The 21,659-nt window shown below is 47.0% G+C and overlaps 1 protein-coding gene across 1 annotated transcript in view; it reads right to left on the bottom strand.

The window, feature by feature from the left end:
- Positions 1–223: 223 nt before the first annotated feature.
- The window catches only part of RFX8 (regulatory factor X8), a 56,661-nt gene continuing 35,225 nt past the window's right edge, over positions 224–21,659 (bottom strand). The window contains exons 4-11 of the mRNA XM_063078864.1: positions 20,092–20,205; positions 19,015–19,165; positions 16,185–16,243; positions 14,648–14,801; positions 11,939–12,033; positions 8,855–8,969; positions 5,193–5,503; positions 224–554 (exon numbers count right to left, since the gene is read on the bottom strand). Of these exons, the coding sequence (XP_062934934.1) occupies positions 378–554; positions 5,193–5,503; positions 8,855–8,969; positions 11,939–12,033; positions 14,648–14,801; positions 16,185–16,243; positions 19,015–19,165; positions 20,092–20,205 (1,176 nt within the window). The 3' untranslated portion in view covers positions 224–377. The remainder of the gene's footprint in view (positions 555–5,192; positions 5,504–8,854; positions 8,970–11,938; positions 12,034–14,647; positions 14,802–16,184; positions 16,244–19,014; positions 19,166–20,091; positions 20,206–21,659) is intronic.

The following is a 21,659-nucleotide window of genomic DNA, read 5'->3' as shown; positions in this document are numbered from 1 at the left end:
TACCAAGGGGAAGAAAAATGTTCCCACTGGCATTTTACTACCTGTACCAGTTTGTAGTCTTCAAATTTTATCTTTCTCTGGAGACTTAACCATTTATTTACTCCCAGCAAGATTTCTCAAATTTCTCTTCTGTTAAGTTCCAAAATAGAAATACTTTGGAAAGCCCCAAAAGAAAGCAACTGAGGCAAAAATTATTTTCCCAATCACTTCATATGTTTAATCAACCCAACTCTTTGAAATACATTTACACGTAAAATAGACAATGCATCTATTGTGTACATAAAATCTTTCATATTAATACAGAAACTTTAGCATTTAATATATTTTTAAGAATGCAAGTCTACCAGTTGTCTCATGCCCTATTAAAATAAACAATCTTACATATTAGCATTGTTTTCTCTGAAATAAATATTTTCAGAGCTCTGGGGTACATCTGATACATGAATCACAAATTTTTGTCCATCTTTCAAGGTGACAAGGGCTTCTTGCCCCACAGGAAGACCGAGTTCAATGGTGCTTTGGGTGGCCTTGTCTTCCAACAGTATCTGGATGAACTGCCAGGGGAAAAATGTTTAAAAGGATAAGATTAAAAAGAGAAAGTTATACTATTCCCTGTTGCAGGAACCACTATGTGAGTTTGTCTACATACTCTTGCCCCCACCCTTGAAGATCATGCATTTATTCCTACTAGGGGAGATCCTAACTTCTCAGGGGGACACTCAGGCTCTGGTAAGGACTTCCTGGGATGACTCACAATCTTGGGATGATGTGAGAGGGACATGGGGAGCAGAGCAGGTGGGCTCTCTTCTGGAAAAGGAATGCGGACCTGCAGTGTGTGAGAAACACCCTTGAGGCCCCGTGAAAGCAAACCAACACTTCCTCACAGACACGGAGAGAGCAGGTCAGTTGTGAACAATGGGACGGAGCTGGGGACAGGCACCACTCTGGCTGCCTTCCCTATGGATCCCAGTCCCTGTGTTCTCACCAGTATCTGGAGCCGACACGGTCAGCTCAGGTTCCCACATAGACTCTCCCTCCACCATCCATCAAATACACCATTAGATAAGGGGAAAAACCTGTTAAAACAGTCATCTGATATTGGGTAGTAACAGATTTGAGAGATTCACAGGTCCTAATTTAGCTTAAGTGCCAAGTCTCACCAGGAACTTCACCTGCCTGAGCAAGTCTTCCTATCCGAGAACCAGGGATAATCCGCCACCTTTCTTTTAGCTCTGGGGGAACTTGGAAGACTTGCAAACCCTTGGACATGATTACTTTATAACCAGTAGAAATGAATTTTCTTGGTCTGATTTTATAAATACTCCCCCCCACCAATTAACGTATTTTGACAAAGATTTGCACACGATAACTTCAAATGCAAGGTTAACGAAAGTTCATTTCTCATTCTTTCTCTCTAAGTTTGACAATAATCAGCACCCAGAATGATGTTTATCATCTTTCTCAACAATCGTCTTCACCTTTACCCTAGAGCTGAAGAGTCCCTATTTTTTTAAAGATTTTTTGCTCTGCTTTAATCCTTGAGTACATGACCTAAAGTGAAAGCCATGGTTTGTTCTTTAAAATTATTATTTAATATCATTATATATTTTTACTTTATTCTTTTTTTAAAATTTATTCTTTGACCAGTAAGGGGATTGCAACCCTTGGCACGGTGTGGACTGCACCACGCTCAGCCAGTGAGCGCACCGGCCATCCCTATATAGGATCTGAACCCTCGGCCTCGGCGCTACCAGCGCCGCACTCTTCCGAGTGAGCCACAGGGCCGGCCCAATTTTTTACTTTATTCTTAAGCTGGCCTTGGCATCTTACTATTTTGAATGTCGCTAGACTGTAATGAGGGACAGATGGATATGGTGATCTGGAACGATCTGGAATGCTGACGAGTTGTTATGGTAGGTGCAGGGCTGTGCTACTCTGTTCAAAGAGGCTGCTGTAGATGTGTAGCTGAGCAGGGTGTTAACTTGAAGCAGATGAATGCAGATGGGGCACAGAGGGTGTGCTTTATTTGTTGATGATGAGTGCAAATGCCAAATAATGAATGCAACAAAAATTAGAAGAGCTAACTTTTTGGTGTTTAGATTGTTTAAGTCATTATAGCTAATTCAGCAGGCATGAATGAACAGAAGCAGGTTTAATTAATCTCTAATGTACATTACCTTCGATTATCCGACATTCATCTGCTTATATTGCTTTAATAGGCAGTTCAATTAGGTATGTAATATCTTCTCTATTGTTTCCACCAATTAAATATAGGTCAAATCCCATTGCAATGAACTTCAGAGAAGCTAATGGATTGGGTGGAGACTGTTACGGGAAGGTGCTCAGATTAGGAGGTTTTGTTAGAGAAATAGTAATGATGACTAGTAGTTATTGGTACTAACCATTTCTAAGAAATATTCTAAGCACTTTACAATGATTAACTTATTTAAAGCTCACACCAGCCCTACGGAAATAGATGTTATTTCCATAGATTAAGCAACCTGCCCAAGGTTCTCAGCTATTAAGTGGAAGAAGCGTAATTTGAACCCAGGATTTATATACCCAAATTGCCCTCTTATCAGACTTGAAGATATTTTTAATATATTTCTAAGTCACCACTTTTGGAATTAAAGCACATGGTAGAACACCCTACGGGGAGAGAGGGGGTGATGGGAAGGACAGTCTCGGAAGATCATCTGTAGGGTGAGTCCCTGCTCCCCCAGTTATTAGTGAGGTGGCCTCAGGAAAACTCCTCAACCCCTTTCTGAGCCTCAGTTACGCTATGAAATGGGGGCAATGCATTCACGTGCCCCACACGGGAGACTGTCAGGGTCTGCTCTCCATCCCCTTCTTACTGGCCGAAGAGGCAAAGGTTTACTCGTGGTTACCTTGCTGACTAGGGAGCATGTTAAAGTCAACAAAGATTATCTGCTTGGCCAAAATGTAGTCGGGCTCCTGAACCCTCTCATAGGCCCGTCTGTGTACTTCCTTATAAAATCCAGTTTTAACAAAGAATCCTGCTAAGTCAGTTGACAAGAACCCCCCATCTTCCATATCTGATCACCCTCCATATCTAATCCGATTCCTCATCCCTCACCACCCCCCAGGTGATGTCTGATCACCCTGGCCTGTCTTCAGCAAGAATCCTGTTCGGTTGGTTTAGCCAGAATGCCCCCTTACCCCTGATGCTTCCTCCTAGTAATTTCTCATCTGCTGACCCCCACCCTGCTCCTTGGCCACAAATTCCCACTTGCCCATGCCCAATCTCCCTCCCCCATTTCAAGACTCTGTTGCTGTATCCCTGTACCTATCAAAATGGTCCTGAAATAAAGTCTTCCTTACCGAGCTTTAAAAGTGTCACTGAATTATTTTTTTCCTTAACGAATTGGCATGCTACAGTCCTGCCCCAGCCAATGGCGGGGAGAGAGCTTCTCACTTGTAGTTGAACTAACGCTGGTCCTGCTGGGGCTCCATAAACGCTCCAGAGCACACTCAGCTGGGTTTGCCGCTGGCCAGCCCGCAAACGGCTCTGCTGCCAGGCCTGGATTTATTCTCCAGAATAAATCAGGGAGCAGGGAGAGTCGTTCTCCTGAGCACAGCCTGGCTGAGCGGTCCCTCCTTCAGATCTAACTGGGCCTTCTTTCTGCCAACTGCCCTGAAACATGGGCCCCGTGAATGATGCCTTAACTGCCCCCAGCTGTTCCCCTTCCATGCAGGTCCAGCTCCCACCCACGCACACATCGGTCCCTGATTTGGGGTCACTGTTTCACTGTTTCATGCCTCACTTGTCACATCTGCCTCATGTACACACTCACAGAGGAGGCGTGTTTCTCATTTACAGGCATACATCTGAATCTACTGCACAGAGAGCCCTGAATGCAGGTGGATGTGTGAATTTTCTATCCCAAGGTAAGAAAATGAAGACCAAATACGGCAGACAGAAAGAATTTGTAAATTGGAGACATGCATTTCTTTGGCTCCTGCTCATATTGTTTTTGTCTAGCAGACTGTCTCATCCGAGCAGTGCTCAGTAACTGTTTGTACAGGATCTCCACATTCTGGAGAACTTGGAATGAGGGTGTGTTCAGGAAGAAAGGGTCCCTGGAAGGTTCTGGTTATTTTGAGGACTAAAGGGCATGAACGGTTTTAGGCTGGGAGTCACTCCCACGGCTGTGACCACTATTGATCTGGATTGAGGGCAACGCACCTGCTTCTAATGGTGGCCTACTAAGCACAATTCATCTACTCAAGAGCAGACCTTGTGGGCAGAAAAGAAGACTGTGTAGTGGCTGAAAATCAATGAGGTGTGTGGAAGTTTTAGAAATTAGTACTAACACAACTGCTGTCACCTTATTATTATTTTTTTTAACCAGCCCACTCCCCCCTCCTCAACAGAGGAGTTTCAGCTGCTTCCTACATCAGTCCGGCTCCTCTTCCTGGCACTCAGGGCCTCATCCCGACCTCTCCAACCTGCGTCCCACCCTTCTCGGGACAAGGACCTCCCTCCTCGTCTGGTGCTGTGAGCTAAGAAAGGACCTGGGATCAGGCAGGCACAGGCTCCAATCTCTGTTCTACTGTTGTCTTGCATTTACTTGCTCTGTGACTTGGTGCAAGTCACTTAGCTTCTCCAAGCCTCAGTTTCCTCATCCATTGGATGACGAGGATAAGAACAGATATTCTATGGGACTGTATGGCTTTGAGATTATGTATATAAAGGGTATGGAGTAAGTATTAGATAAAAAGCAACTTTTACTTTTATATCTTTCAAGATGTACCCCAACTCAGCCTTTTCAAAATCCTTTGTATTCTGACTATTCAGAGTTTCCTTTCTATGAACACTGGAGGCATTTTCTGTGCATGCCATTCAGTCCAGTGGTTAGTGGTGCTCTATTGCTCAGTTGGTCTCACTTCGCCAGGTAAGCTTGGGGAAGGCCAGACTCAGCTCACTCAAATAACCCACACATCTAATCGTGCCAGGCACATAGTGATGCAACACAAACCTGAGCCGACCAGCAATTGACAGATAGGCTATTATAATCACCCCTGGCAAAATCATCTAAAGCAAAGATGTAGAATCCTTTGTCATTGTTTGGACAAGGCGATGTTTATGGGTTTCCTAACCACCTGTAGTTCTTATTTCCCTTGAAACAAGGGTGTGGAAGGCAGGGGTGCGAGTGTCCTGCTGTCTCTACCTTATTGCCTGTGGCAGTGTCCACCAGGAAGCCCAGGACCCTGAGAACCACGCTGCTCATATCCACAGGACATCGGCTCTGGCCCATGTGTTTCAGCATCGCCCCGGGGGACTCCACACTGGGGCATGCATACTCCTGAGCTGGTGAAGAATCTGGAGGGTGGAAAAGTGCCTGGTCTGGCTGGACAAAAGACTGGTCATCTCCTAGTATCTCCCCGAGAGTCCCCACGTCCTCCTCTTCCTCTTCTATGCATGACTGAAGTCTGTGAGTCACATATTCCGAAAGCAGCAAATGAAACAGATGCCAGGAGCCTACATTTAAATGACAACCAAATATGAATACATCTGATAGACAGACAAATAAATCACTGTAAAATGAACAACTTTTCTGAGGCTTTTAACTCCTGCGTATCAGAGCCTGATTCCCATAGCTGACCCCAAAGGGGCCTAGGTAAGACCATCTCGTGTGTAGCGATCCATACTTAGAGAACTCCCTCAGGGCAGCTTTTGGACAGAAAGGACAGAGAGCTCAATAGCCTGAGCCACAAAAGGGAACTTACTCATCTAGCTTGAGATGGGAGCAAAGCAAATCCTACTGGGAAATGGGTGCCTTTCCCAGAGCTGGAGAATGTGCCCCTGGCCTCCCAGCACCCCGTGGTTGGCACACAGTGCAGTAAAGAGGGGGTTGGGGGAGAAGTGGGCAGAGTGCAGGAGGGATCCTGCTGCTGCTTGGTTGTGTCTGAAATGTAGCACCTCCCCTCTCGCAGTGCCTGGGGCTACATCTTCTTGTGTGGGAGGTGGGTAAGGAGCTATCTTCTCCAGAGCCCTGCAAGTGCTGCATTAAGGAGGCTAGGGAGATGGGGGACAGGAGGCCTTGTGACTTAGTCAAGTGCTGCACATCCCAAGGCTTTTGCTTTCTCAGAAAAGAAAACAATCACTAATGTTTGCCTGAGAAATGGAAGGGGAAATCTGGCCCACTGCAATTATTGAAAAATAATTGTTAAATACAGCGGTCCCCCCTCATCTGCAGTTTTGCTTTGAGAAATAAAGGTAGCTTAGAACAATCTCAGGAGTGCAAGTTCTGCTAAATTGAACAGGCCCAGAGGGAGATGTGCACAGGGCTTCTGTCACATTCTCCACACCCTTTTCTGGGTTAACTGCTAAAAAAGCACATTCTAGTGGCCGTTTTAAGACTAGGTGCTGCCTCCAATGGGTAGAGATATCCAAATGTTTTTTTTTTTTTTTTTGTCTTTTTTGTGACTGGTAAGGGGATCGCAACCCTTGGCTTGGTGTTGCCAGCACCGCGCTCAGCCAGTGAGCGCACTGGCCATTCCTATATAGGATCCGAACCCACAGCGGGAGCGCTGCTGCACTCCCAGCGCCGCACTCACCCGAGTGCGCCATGGGGTCGGCCCTCCAAATGTTATCACTAGTTGTCCAATGTCACCCTCACTCTTTCTTTGTTACAAAGTCCCTGGAATTTATGGTGCAAAGAGCAATGTATAGCCGATGAGTAGCTCACGTTATTTTAGTAAACCAGTGTCTATTCTTGGCAAACAACTCTGGGACTGCCCCTTAACTTCTCCCGTTCTCCCTTTAAAAGTCTGTTCAAAACTGCTGCCAGGTGGAGCACATTTTTCAAGGTAACTTGAATTTGTCTTTTCCCAGGCTGTAGTCATAAAATTTGGCCCAAATAAACTTTTTTTTTTTTTTTGCCTCAGTTTCTTCCTTTAGGTCAATGCTTTCCACGATTTCAGTTACAGTACAATAAGACAGGAGGGTATTTCAAAAAGTTCATGGAAAAATAGAATTAAAATAATACTTAAAATATTATTATCTTAATAATAATTATTATTAAATTATTAAAATGTTATTAAGATAATAATTAAAGTTCCATGAACTTTTTGAAGACCGCTTGTATTTTGAGAGAGAAACCACATTCACATAAATTTTATGTGAATTTTGTATCTTGTTATAATTGGTTTTTTTTATTAGTTATTGTTGTTAATTTCTTACTGTGTCTAATTTATAAATTAAACTTTATCATAGGTACATAGGTATAGGAAAAAACATAATATAGATAAGGTTTGGTACTATCCCAGTTCTGGGTATTCACTGGGGGTCTTGGAAGGAATCCCTCACAGATTAGGGGAGACCACATAAAGGTAAAACCCTTACTCATATGATGAACACAAGTCAAAGATTTTATCTAATTCATTAATTAATGAGGAAACTAGTAAGATGTTGCAACTGGTAGGAAAGAGAATTCAAAGCACTAAATACACACAAGTGCAGGGAATGAAGAATAATGACCTTGATTTACAGATAGTGCAAAATGAATCTGTCTTCGTGGCACGAATCAATTGCATCCACCAGACATGACTCATTTGCATTTCTGGGGAGGAGAATCATTGGCATTACTGTTGCTCCAACTTACAGAGTTGTAAAATAAGTCAAAGACAGTGAAAAACGGGGATAACCCAGAAGGTGGGGGCTGAAACTTTCATCCATTTCAAAGCTCTTCATCATGTCCCCTACACAATGTTCATTATTTGACAGATCTGGGGTGAGAGATACTGCCTCTGCTGGAGGGAGTGACCTGGTCTGCAGTGAGTTTGACCAACCACCCCTGGCCTAGTTAATCTTGCGAAAACCATAGTCCACGTGAAGGGGAAAAACTACTGGTGTTAATACTCTGACTTCATACGGAGGTCCCGAGAAGGTAGAGTGGGAAAAGCAACCCCCAAGACAGGGCTGGATTTTGTTCCATGACTGCACGTGAACTCTGCTCTCTTTGCTCTGGAAGAGCATTGGCACAAAACAGAGTCAGTCTGGACTTCACTAGAGGCAGGGCCTCATTATAAATGGGTTCCACCATATGGCAGCTTACAGCAGCAACCCTCAAAAAAGCCCCAGGGTGTTTGCAAAACCGATCTAGAACAGGGCTTGTCTTCTCTTCCTTGTTCTTCCTACCCACCGTGAGGACATCTGACAGCCTAGGGACAACTTGCCCTGACTAGTGTGTGAACTCATAGGGGTGAAGACTTTGCCTGTCTGCCCAGTGCCCAGGAAGGTGCCTGGGATATTGTAGGGACTCAAGAAATACCTGTTAAATGAACGATTCATCCCACAAAGCTGGAGGGTTGAGTGGTGAACTTCCCTACCTACAGTCCTCTTTATGCTGCATTTGCATCAAAGATAAAACCTTCCCCAACACAGGAAGACAAATTACTGGACCAGGTAGTTTGCAAAATGCATACTACCTCACTCTTTCCATCCTCTGCATACAGTGGTGACTTTATCAATTGTTATTCCTGAAAGTTAGTATAGTTGCTCCAAAGAACCCATTTTTTCTTTCAGTTGTCTCCCTTGGTGCTTTTCTCAAAATGTCAGAAAGCTCATCATTCGAAAACACGGGGAGGCTTCCTACACATCCTACAATGATGGAACAGGAAATTGAAATACAGTCCAGATGGTTTGATGGACTATCACGTTGCCATTAGAAAAAAAGATACCTACGGTTTTGTGTGGTTTTCTGTACCTATATTGTATTTTACATAAAAAGGTTAACAGAAGATACTGAATTCTACATAGCAATATACAAAATGCTGTAATTACATTTTTAAAAGGTAGAATACAAAATATTTTTGTTCTCTGACTTACCAAAACTGTCTCTGTGGCAGAGGGTCATGGCTTTGCTCACGGCCGTGAGAAGGAAATTCCATCTCAGCTGGAAGCTGGCGGCCAGTTTGATAAACTCCTCTCTGCTTCCGCTTGGCTATTACATTTTTGTGAGGAAAAAATGCTGGGGTTTATGATAAAATCAAGAAGCATAGCACGTTTTCAAATGCATACATTTGTCATGCTCAGGCATTTCAAAAGGGCCAAATGAGAGGGACGAAATGATAAGGCTGGGGGCTGAGGCAAGTGCCGGGCTATATCTGGTCTCGCTCTTTCCCTTGTGCAGAGAGTTCCTGGGCAGAACCCTTTCAGCTGGTGGAGGCAAGAACAGAGGTGGAAAATTGGCCTACCTTTTTTTGTTTAGTCACCGTGCAATTTTAAAAAGACGTCACTTGTGAAGCAAGACAGAAAAACACAGCAGAGGCGGCCTCACTGTGGTCCACTCGGGAATGGCTGTCCCAAGGGTCGGGGGCTGTTTCCCATGGGCATTTCTGTGTGCGAGTCAATGGTGGGAAGGGTGCCCAGAATCCGATGGTAATGAAGAGCAATAGAGCTTATTTGGGAAAGAACGAAGCTGGCCACTGCACTGGGCAACTGATCGCAGGCTGGAAAGTCCTCGCCCCTGGCTCCAGGGGAGCCAAGGTCATCCGATGGCCTGAGTCGCCCTACACTGGGTACCAGTAAGATGCTGCTGCTACATGCAGACTAAGAAATTTCCTCTGTCTAGATGGAGAGCAGCCTTGGGCCGCACTGGAAGTGATCTACAAAGCAGGGAGTCCTATGAATTTCAAATGCGTATGTCGCTATGAATGCTCCAAAGCCTCTTCTAAGTTTGTCAGATGCCATGTGGCCCACCCACTGGCTCTACCCATGTCTTTGAAGAAGGGACAAGACTGGCTAGAAATGACTATATGCCCTTTCTTGTCATCGGTTCTCTTCCCTTCTGGTCCCATAAAAGCCCCCAACACAGTACAGGGTGCCCTGAGCTCTGGGTGGGTGTCTACGCCCCTCGGTAGCCACGTTTCTCACCATCTGAAACAGGGCTCTTGGAAGCAATTCCTCCCATCGGTGTTCGATGGGGATTTTAGGGTGAAGGGACAATGAGAGTACAAAGAACACAGGCATACTTTCTAAAACTTCAAGAGAGGTAGCTCTGGGAGACCAGAACTGTCTCTGCACGAACGTCCGGACATCAGCCATAAACACTGTCGAGCTTTCCATCCGTCCCCACCACCGTGTGCTTTCCATGTTCCTCCCTTAGAAATTATTCCTGGGCCCACACTGCACGAGAGCAGTGAGAACAAAGCACGGGACGAAGTCAGACGTTCCCCCTGCCGGCAGACCACCAGACGGTGACCGCTGAAGCCATCAGTCATCCCTGACCAACCCAAGCAAGGCCTTGCATTTTAACAGTCTGTTTCATTGACAATAGTCTGTTTTATATCAGCTAAACTACTTAACAAAAACAAGCCCTTCAAAGGCACATGGTTACAAAAACAGCATTTTCTAACACGCCTCATTTGTGAAGGCTGAAGATACGATGATGGAGACTTGGAAAACACACAGTGTTACATGGTTTACACAGCAGGACGTGCCTCTCGTGCTGCTTTGAGGCAGGATTGGTATTAACGATCTCAGGGGTTAATGATTAAAGTGGTTAAAGTTGGAGGCTGAGTGAGTATCCAAAATAAGGGACAGACTGCTGACAGCTTCTATCAGTGACGACATATCGAATGAATGTGTCTCAATAGCAATGCAACTCTGGACATGCTCCTGCTGCTATAAATAAGCTTCGCCTAAGACCAACAAGTAGGAATAAAAACCATACAGATTCTGGGATGATTATTTTCAAGAAGCAAACGAAAACAGACACCTGCCGAGGGTTGGAAATAGCTTTCCAGCTCCTTCCTGGGGATTTTTCTGGTTCATCTCTAGGAAGTTTAAGACCCCAAAGTCACCTGCAGTCTTTGTGGACTAAGTTATTATTTCTGCCCTTTCTCCTTGACTGAGAGGTCAGGGATGTGGACAAGACCAGGTGGGGTGGGACAGGGGAGTGGCAGTGATGTGTCCAGAGGCTTAAAGGAGAATGCCCAAAGCGGTGTTCCTGGTCCCCAGACCCCGAGTGTCTCTGCGGTCTGCACCGGGTTCTGTTCCTTCCTCCCTGAAGAGCCCTTTGTTTTCCCACACAGCCGCGCTTTTCGCTGCTGAATGCCTTGTCTCCCCGTCTCAGCTGTGTAAATCCTACATCACATCCCAGTTTAAGCCCAACTCCCTCTTCAAGGTCTTTCCCAGCCACCTCGGCCTTTGGGAGCACTATGTCTCCAGTGGCGGGAGCCCTGGGCTGCCTTGCTTCCATCTGGGTTTTAGTCACAGCCCCTACTTCCCTCTGCCTGCTGTGGGCCCGCTGGTGAGAGGTGCTGTGGCTTCTCTGACGGCAATCTCAGCTCTTCATGGTGACTGCCCATGCAGATGATGATGAAAATCAAACACAGGTCCTACTAAAGTGACCACCAAAAGGCACATCTCCCAGGAGAACCAAACCCATCCACATCCACAACCAAGTCATCCTTGAGTTTCTGAAATCAGGCCAGACACTTTACTGGGACACATCTGCAAAACACCCAAACAAGTGCCGTTCTCCCCAAACAGACCACCTCTTCTACTCCTCCACACTCTTGCTTGGTGCACACGCATGCTCACACACATGCACACTCACCCACACAATGCACACACTCACACTGCACGTTCACACACATGCACACTCACCGGCATACGTGCATACACAGAAACCTGCACACACTCAAACCCCCCACATGCTCATGCACACATGCATGCTCACCCACGCACACACACACACTTGTGTGACGTGCCCCCCCCATTCTCTGCCTTGCTACAGAGGTGAGAGGCCGCTCCTCTTTCCTCATACCCATGCCAGCCTCGACACATTTCTGACCAGAGCTTGTGAAACCTCTTTTTCATATCCCCAGGTAAATGACACTCAGGGCTATAATTTAGCTAGAATGATCAACACCTGCTTCTTTCTTTCTAAACATCACAATTTTGTACCTGGAAGACAAATGCTTCGAGATTTGAAGACAAACAGTTCAGGAATACACTGAGATCCTTTGATGTTCCCAGCAAAGAAATTAAATTGCTTAGACCTACAAAGAAACAAAACAGAACAAACAGAAAGATTGCACATACCGCAGCAGAATTTCTCTGCAGATATTTGTGTACTGGGTAACCTAGGGGACAACGTGCGAACAATAGTTCAAAGGGATTCCCCAAGGCCTCGCTCTCATTCTGAACACAAAGTCTGAGCTCTAAGGCTGGATTTGTCACCTCTGCAGTCATGCAGCACAGAGTCATATGGTCATGTGGCTTATGAACCACTGCCACCACTTGTTGAAATGGAAACAATAACTACACCTTGTAATTACACATACCCTGTATTCAGATGAGCTCACTGCACCATACAGACATGACCTCACCTGTCCTTGCCATCTTCACAAAAGGGCTAGGTTATTAATGTCATTTACATGATGGTGGACATCAAAGCCACTGAGAGATGGTAAGCACCTCACCCCGGGTTATGTGCTCAGTTAGGTGGATCCCTAGTGAGCGTGCGTGATGTCAGGTCTTGGGTCCTCCACCTGCACAGGTAGCATTGGCAGAGCAAGAACAGTCTTTGGCCTTCCCACCTTCCTGAGTGCCATTGCATACCAAGTAGAGTTTAGAGAACCAAGTATGTTGCTGTGGCCCCAGCTGAGGCTTGTCAAGGTGCACCTGGACTTTGGAAGCACTGCCTGCCAGGTATTGCTTTGGTTATCAGTGTGCTCAACTCCACATCCTCTTGGAGGGACACATGAGGATGCCAACAGGAGCACAGGGGCCCTGGGTAGGCCAGCGGGCAGCCTTGCAGGCACCTGGAGGGCCTCATGCCCTCCTGGGACTCCCTGAACCCAGGCTGGGACAAGAATGGAGTTTGAGTGGCCACCTGGGATTTCTGGGGGAGATGCTGTTCTGGTAGGGGGAACTTTTGGGTTCCTTGTAGGCAGAACTGCTGTCCATAGCACTGAAGCCTGCTGAGTTACATGTTAACCTTTTAGTTGCTTGATTGGTGGGAAGAGGAGTGCCCTAGGGGGGATCTTGGGTTTGGGACAGCCAGGGAAATAGGGTAGGGGACACAATCAAGGGAAGGATGGTGGAGGGGTAGGGCAGTGGGTATTCACCAACAAGAATGCATATATTTCAATATTTTAATAACAAGTACAACCCTACCAAGTTCAGCCCTACTTCAAGGTCAAAGAACAAGGAGGTGAACATGTACATGTGATGCTTTTATGCATTGCTGAATCCATGTACCCATTTAGTTATGAAATACTGCAGTGCCACTATGTGCCAGCACTACACTGGGTGGCCCAAGATGCATGAGACACAGCTGACACCCCGAAGGAGCTCATGGGAACTTAGCAGTTAGCTTTATACACAGATGAATGTGCCAGAAAGGGGTTATGCCCACAGAGGGAGAAGCTACTACATCTTCCTGGGGCATCCTGGCAGGGAGTGTTTCGAGAGGGCACAAATGGGGGGCCTGGCACTCACAGCACCTTCCTGGTAACCCTCATACATAGGCCTAAAAATTGTCCATAATCTATAATCTGGGGAGGGGGTATAACCATTCTGCAGGCCCCCTCCTGAAACAGCTCCTTGGTCCTCCCCCTGAGTCTCGAGGGTTTCTTCTTCACTATGTTCACATCCCCCCTACCCCCAGAGATATAACAGTGCATCAGCCAGCAATCCCAGCTCTTATGGAAGGAGGATTTTTTTCTTACAACGATCAGATAGCAAATGACAAGAATATCCATACGCTTAATATCACTTGTTTGTAAAGTAATAAAATATGGTGAAAGCACCATTGTTAAACTTTGCATTGTTCAAAATAATACAGAGGCAGAGAGGGCTCAGTCCAATTCAGACATGATCGAAGAGACACTTGCATCTGTGCCGGTACCAACAGATGCAGAAATTAAATTGTTTTCCCAAAGGAGATACTCCGGGAGGAAATGGTCAGGCAGTAACTATGCTCATCTGTTCAATCATTTTCTCTATGAACATGCATTAGCACTGATGCCCCATTCCACACTTGGGTAGGTCCGGGAAGCACAAGGCCACAGGGTGTTCCCTGGGGAGTTCATCGCCCCCTGCAGGAAGAGATGTGTGAGCAGATAGTAGTCTTACATTAAGGAGTAAATAATGATCCACCTTTATTAAGAAATTCATAAATTAGTATGGCCATTGCTGAGGATTGGTTGAATTGGGTTCCCCAAAGTTTATATCCCCACTGTAACTGTAGAGGTTGGGAAGTCCTATTATGGTAATTGAAAGATGGGGCCTTGAAGAGGTGATTAGATTATAGGACCATGCTATGGTGAATGGATTGATAATGGTGGTCAGGGGCGTGGTTCTGACGGCTTTAAAAGAAGAGCCCATGAGAGTCTCTCTCTCTCTCTCTCTCTCTGCTCTGCCATTTTCTGCCATGGGAGATCCCTGCATTGCTGTAAATCCACCACCAAAGAAGGCCCTCACCATAACTGTTCCCTGGACTTTGGACTTCCCAGCCTCTGAAACTATAAGCGATAAATTTTGTTTTCTTTATAAAATACCCAGTTCCGTGTATTCTGTTATAAGCAACAGAAATGGACTAATACAGCCATGGTAGCCCCACATATAGATCAAACATTCCAACAAAGAAAGCTGCAGACAGAAGATTACATTTCATCTCTGTGTTCTCCAGCTCATCTGTGTGGCTTGGCTCACTCGTCAGGACTTTCTTAGAAATGTCCCAAGTGCTTTGATGGATGATGGCATGTAGATCTGACTTCAAAATGTTGACCCTCCTGTTATCTTTCAACATTATTCTCATAGTCTAAACACAATGGGAAGTACAATACTTAATTCAGTCTTGTCTTATCTTTGCCTAATCCCCCTCTCCAAATTGCTGAGATTCTTTTGTTGTTGAGGAGAAAGAAATGTGGATTTGGGCATTATCCATTAAAACCGAATCCTAAATGACAACTAAAATGTTAAAATTTCACACATTCTAGAAGTCCCTTTCTGGAAACCAGCACGTAGGAGGCTTCTACTCTGAGGTAGATGTGTCTGGGCACTGCTTTTTCCTGTTCTCTGTGCCCCATCGGTAGCTACATTACTCTCGAGAGGAAAACAGTGGGTGACTGATAATCTGCGAGGACAGTGTGGCCACCGTGGCCACCGATCCTGAGGGGGTGACTGTGGGGGCCCAGAAGCTGTCAGTGTCCTTTTCTGTTGGGAGCCTTGGATAATGAATTTAGCCTCCATGAGCTGATTTCCTCAGCTGTCAAATGGGGAAAACCTAATCCCTTACACTTTTGGACCGTGTAGGATGCGTACTTGGTCATCCTCACATCGTAACACCTTGACCTTACAGAAGAGGAAACCAAGGGCACTTGGGGTGTTGAGTAAACTTTCCCAAGGGATAGTAAGTGTAAAGATTGGGTTCACAGCAGGGGTGTCTGCAGTACCCAAGGTACCATTGGGTCGGATGGGGTGAAGGACTCGCTGCAGGGCCAGTGCCAGACGGACCTGATCATGAACATTAAAGTGCTGGAGGAAAGCACGGGCCCTGAGGGCTTACATGGGTAACAACCCTGACAGATTCAGGGTCTAGGAATGGCTTGTGCTGGAGGGATGGAGACTGTTCAAGGGAAGACCCACCTGAGCTCCTCTCAGGGGGAGACTGATTTGGAGCAGAATGACAGTCCCCAGTTCTTCCTGATCTGCTGCCCACAGGATTTCAGAGCAGGCTCCTGGGTGGCCCATGTGCTGAATGCCGGCACTATGTTAATCTTTTCTTTTTCTCAACCCTCCTCTAACACCGAAACTATATAATCACTCCAGGAGCTGAGGACACACAGCCCGGACACCCCGAGTCCACAGGGCCATGCACAGCACTGAATGGGTATGTCTGCCTGTCTGTCCTAGGCTCTGCTATGATGCCCTTTGCCTCTGACATCACCAGTTCCAGGTCGGTACCTCCATGGGGCCTCCCTTGGGTATCTTTTACATGTTGACCATCTTTCTCTCCTGCCCAGGAGAGCTGAGGGGATCAAGCCTTTCCAGGGCTCCCCAGCCCATGGCCAGCAAGGTCGCCCATCTGCCCTCTGCCCTCTAGGGGGACAGAGCGACACCTGCTCTCAGGAGACGCTTGCACCTTTCACTTTTGCTCCAGGACACGGCTTGGTTCCCTCCTGTCGGGTTAGCTGAAACCTACCTTTGCCATGTTGGAAAGGTATGTCTTTCTTCTCAGTCTTTTGACAAACACAGTAACTTCTGTTAAGAACAATACACATGGCCATTACTGATACTATAACTCCAGGTTCTTATGGGCGGTGGTGGGGAGGCATGGCAGCTAAGCTGCACTGTCACCGTCTGCCTGTCCACCAGCCCTTCCCCGATGGCCAGAAACGTGTGTAATCCCAACACCTGACACGGGTGTGCTATGGTCTCAATGTCTGTGTCTCCCTGAATTCATATGTTGGATCCTCATCCCCAAGGTGACGGTATAGGAGGTGGGATCAGCGCCCCGATAAAAGGGGCCCCAGAGAGCTGCCTCGCCTCTTTCCACCACGTGAGGACAGAGTAAGAAGGAGCCATCTACTAAGCAGGAAGCAGCCTTCACCAGGCACCGAGTCTGCCGGCGCCTTGGCCTTGGACTTCCAGCCTCCAGAAGTGAGAAACAGATGTCTGTTGTTTATGAGCCACCCAGTCTGTGGTATTTTGTTATAGCAGCCTGAACAGACTAAGACGTGTGCTCAAAGGAGTTTCGGGTTTTTGCCCCGGGAGCCTGGGTACCCCTGACCTTCCCATCTCTACAGCTATCCTCAGAAAATGATCAAAGGAAGGCAGAAAAGAGAAAACAGGGAGAGGAGGCTGCTGTCCTCTTGGATGTATCATTTACTCATGTGGCAGATATCTAGGAGGACACGCGTGCAGGGTTTGCTCAGTAAATGCTTACTGGAAGTTTGCCGAATGGACAGACAGAGGAGGACAGCCTCCCCCTTCTAGGGGCTCATCCTCTGGAGGGTGGGTCCCCGATATGCAGACCTCATCCCAGTTGCAGGGTGAGTGCTCCTCCCGAAACATGAGAGCAAAGAAGAAAGTGAGGGGCCCGGGAAGGGAGAGGTCTGTTTGGAAGGAGGTATCAGAGGAGGCCTCACCGAGAAGGTGATATTTAATCTGGGCTCTGACGAGTAGGGAGGAGTTGGCCAGGGAAGTGGGGTGGGGGAAGGCAGTCACGCACAGAGAATGACGGAAATAAAGGCTTTTTGGGGACAGCCCGTCTTGTGTTGCTGGGGCGCACCAGTGGGTCATGCAGGTCCCTGGGGAGATGGAGACAGGGATGGGGCCAGAGGTCAAACAGCGAATGACTGTTCAGCAAGTGAAGGAGAGTGGAATGACTGGGCAGAGGGGAGTGTGGCTGGAGGGAGGAGGCTGGAGGAAGGTCAGTCAACTAGGAAGCTGCTGAAGTAGCCAAGAGAGTGATAGAGAGAGATGGAGGGCTGCAACTCAGGCAGGTGGCCACAGGAAAATGAGCAGGTGTCTGCTCCCCTCCACAGACCCCCTTCACAGGGTGGGGAGTGAAGAGTAGACGTGGTCCCTCCTGTGGGCACTTTGAGGAGACAAGACCCCCCACCTGCACCACCCAGGAAACCACTGCAAGGGGAGCAAGCCTTATAGAAACGTGGGGAAATAACCGGGGCTCACGTGGGGAGCGATGGCCCCGTGCTGGCCCAAGGAGGGCAGGCTGGGTGAGGAGGGGACGTTGGTGAGAGCTGTAGGCAATGCTGGGGAAATGTCACAAGGTGCCAGGGACTGTCGGGCATGACCACACAGCAGGTGCGTGCTACTGTCTAAAGGGCCATGGAGTTGTAGGGGGCCAGAGGCCAGGTTCATGCAGTGCTGGGACAGCCACAGAGCAGCTCAGGATCGCAGTAGGAAGCCCCCGCAGGCCCCGAGCAGACACATGGCCTGGTAGAAGCAGTAATCAGACTTCAACCTGGCAGCAAGACGGAAGGGAAAGCACTCTAGAACGTCAACGGGGAGGAAAGTTGTTGGCATAGGATAGAAGAGTGGAGTGGGGACTGGGGGAGGTGTGGAATAGTGAGGGGTTGACCAACGTATACAAAATTCCAGCCAGACAGGTGGAATAAGATCTATAGCACTACAGGGTGACTGTAATTAACAAGTTATCGTATAACTTTCTATTAGCTAGAAGAGAGGATTTTGAATGTTCCCAACATAAAAAATGATAAATGTTTGAGGTGATGGGAAAAAAAAAAAAAAAAAGACCTCACCGCCATATGATGATGGTGTACTCTAATTGCAGGAAAAGTACCAACAGGGGCAAAATGCTATGCTCTAAGTCTACAGAGACAGAAAGCAGATGAGGGGCTGCCAAAGGCGGGGAGGTGGGCTGGGGCAAAATGGGGAGTGACGCTAATGGATAGGGTTTTTTGGGGGGGGGTATGAAATGTTCTGGAATTAGTTGTGAAGCTTACACAACTCTATGAACATACTAAAAACCACTGAATCGCACACTTTAAATGGGTGAATCTTGTGTTATGTGTAGTATATTTCAATAAAGATGTCTAACAATTTTTTTATATTTTAAAAATAAAAAGATGAAGCAGGCAAAAAAAAAAGAAACAAAGAAAGAGAGAAAGTCAACAGGAAACCGCGTGACTCAGGTGTGAGGCCTGGAGGTGAGAGGAAATTAAGGCTACAGGAAGAATTTCTGAGGAGGAAGTGACATTCTCTGCATGGAGCAGACAGAAGTGGAAAAGGTGCTGGAGCCAGAGCCCTGGTCAGCCTCAAGCCAGTGAGCAGGACTGGCTGGAGGCCCGGACAGGTCCTCCCTCATTACTCATGAGGGGCAACAAGTAACATGGGAGTGGACAGATCAGCACCGGAATTCGTCACCAGCATCCCAGGAAAAGTCAGAAAGCCTGAGCAGGCCAGGGGAAAAGCTGAAGGGCGCGCTGGAGTGAAAGTTAGCTACTTCACCTACTCCTGCAGGATTTATTGCTCTCATTGACACCTACCTTTCAGCTTGGAGACATGTAACAGGGCTGGAAAACCCTCCAAAGCATTAAGAAGCCACAGCTTAAATTTCTTACTAAATAGCCGGACAGATTTCAGGTACTGAATAGAAACATCTTCTAAAAAGTCATGAAGGAGAACGTCCTCGATTCCCTACAACGAAAGCGTCAAGACATGGTGACTGCCAGCCAGTGCAGGGCCTCTGGCTGCGAGGGAGCAAAGCTCGGGGGTACACAGGGACAGGGCGGGGCCCAGAGAGAAGGCCCCACCCGGTCTCAGCAGCAGCAGCCTCGCTGCCCCACTGAATATTTTTTCAATGATTTAGAAATATTAATAACTGATTCAAATGTTTAAAAACATGATGTGTCAAACCAAACGTGTTTAAGGAATGAACCCAGCCTCCAGTTTTCCACCTTTTGTAATAAAACTTAAAAGCACTAGATTGTTTCCTAAAAATCATAAAAGAGAAGGTCTGTGACTCACTGAAGGAGAATGCATGTTCACCCCAGAAACCATCTATTCTTGCAATGACCACTCTAGAGATAGTTTCAAACAAAACAAAACCCCTGGACAGTTATGCATATTCCAAAGCGATTATTCCAATTACTCATTTTCAAATGTCTTCTTTGGTTGAAATTACCAGAGAAAGAAATTTAACTCAGTTCAGGGTTCAATGGCACTGGAACCACAGGTCACTATATGCACTGGCTTTTTCCTCACACGAGGTCATTCAAAAAGAAAAACTGAGTTTTAGGCAGAGATCAAAGGCTCTTGGGGGCCGAGCCCGTGGCGCACTCAGGTGAGTGCGGTGCTGGGAGCGCAGCGACGCTCCCGCCGCGGGTTCGGATCCTATATAGGAATGGCCGGTGCACTCACTGGCTGAGTACGGGTCACGGAAAAGACAAAAAAAAAAAAAAAAAAAAAAAAAAAAAGGCTCTTGGTCCATCAACCCCACTACTTACTCCCTGGAGGACCTGAAGCCCACGAGGACTGCAGAGAGGAAGTCTCCGGGTCTAACCTCAGCATCTGGAATCACCTTCTGGAAAGGATACAAACCAGAGCCTCAAACGTCCTCCTACCTTGTACAGCTGTACATCATAGCACTTAAAGAGCTGGCACACGTCAGGCAATGACATAAGTATGACTGTGTCTTGCTCCAGAGATTTCCAGAAGGAAGTAAGCAAGTCCTCCACCTGATGGAAGTAATAGAACATATCACCAAAAACTCATTTTGTACTTTGGGTGATTAATCCTCCCTATATACTTAATTATCCCCAGATGATAATGGGATGAATTTTGTTTCAATGAATGTGAAGCTTGCCTATCAGCTTTTCCAAGCTGGGTTATGTAAGTATTCCTTCCTGTAACCCATCAGAGAGCAGCTGCCAGCACGATGAGATAATGTGGAGCACATTTTCCTGAGGACGTTTTCTAGGAGGAGAGTTGTTTCTGCCCACAAGGGGGCTCCGGCTGATTATAACAGGATGCGGATTGGGCCCCCAGGACACAGTCGAGTTTAGAATAAATGTTCATTGACTGACTGACTGACCACCCCATCATTTTTCAGCTCAGAAAGAGGTGTAACAGTATTTAGTCTAAGGGACCTCCTCCTTGACATCGAGGTAGAAGTCACCTACGGACTGTGTCAAGCCAGAGGGGACTGGTGTGACTCCACATAGGTGTGTTCTCTGAAGACTTATGTGGGTGACTTTGTAGAGGAACAAAATTAAACGGCAGCTTCCTTTCTTCTATTCTCCCCCGTGTTGACTTTTGAGATTCCATTCTTGAGCCTGGTGGCTACTCTGTGTTGCCAGCTCATGAAGACTCTTGCTTTTCTGGGATTTCCACAGGCTCGGACAGTCTGAGGCACACAACCCTGCTGTGTCTTTCCTGACACAAGAGCTGCTCCCACATGGAGGTCGTCAGGGAGGTTAGGGCCAACTCCTGAGTTACATGGTGATGAGCCCCTGACTTGAAATCCTGTTATCAGGGGCATTCATTCTGGAGAAGACCTCCAAAGAGACTCATAGAAAAATTCAACACAGGGCTTATGAATCCTGTTACTCTCAGGTCGGTAGCTTTAGAGCATGGCCCTTGGGGTCAGTGGGTCTAGTGCAGACAGCAGCCACAGACCATCCATCTCTGCTGACCCCCTTGCTAGCTGTGTCCAAAGTCACCAAATCCGGCTGCTCCTACCTCAGAAGCATTTCTCCATTCTGTTCCCCTTTCTCTCTCATGTCACCATCCCTGCCCCAGATCTGACCCTCATCACTTCCTTCCTTGACTGTGATAAACCTTGTGTCACTGCTCTCCCACTGTCTTTTCTCAATCACCAGAATTCTTCGTGGGGCTTGTGAGGCCCTTTCTAGTGCCAGCCGGCTTTCCCACCTCCCTCTGGCTTCTCTCCTTTAGAGATAATAAGATTAATCATAGATTTGACCTTTGTGTCTTGTCTTGCCTATGAGCCTCCTGTTGCCTTTGCCTGCATGATGGATTCTGCCTGGAATCCCTTTCCTGCCTTGCTTTCCATCTGGTGAATCTCTGCTTTTCCCACCAGTCAGCAGCAACATGGCCTCCTCTGGGAGCACACCCCAGCCTTCTCTGTTACTCTTCTTTGAAAACCAGAATATTTGAATCATACAGCTGT

The sequence above is a fragment of the Cynocephalus volans genome, chromosome 14 (assembly GCF_027409185.1).
Source record: "Cynocephalus volans isolate mCynVol1 chromosome 14, mCynVol1.pri, whole genome shotgun sequence".
Lineage (NCBI taxonomy): Eukaryota > Metazoa > Chordata > Mammalia > Dermoptera > Cynocephalidae > Cynocephalus > Cynocephalus volans.
The sequence above is the reverse complement of the archived record's forward strand: the minus strand, read 5'-3'. Positions and strand labels throughout refer to the sequence as shown.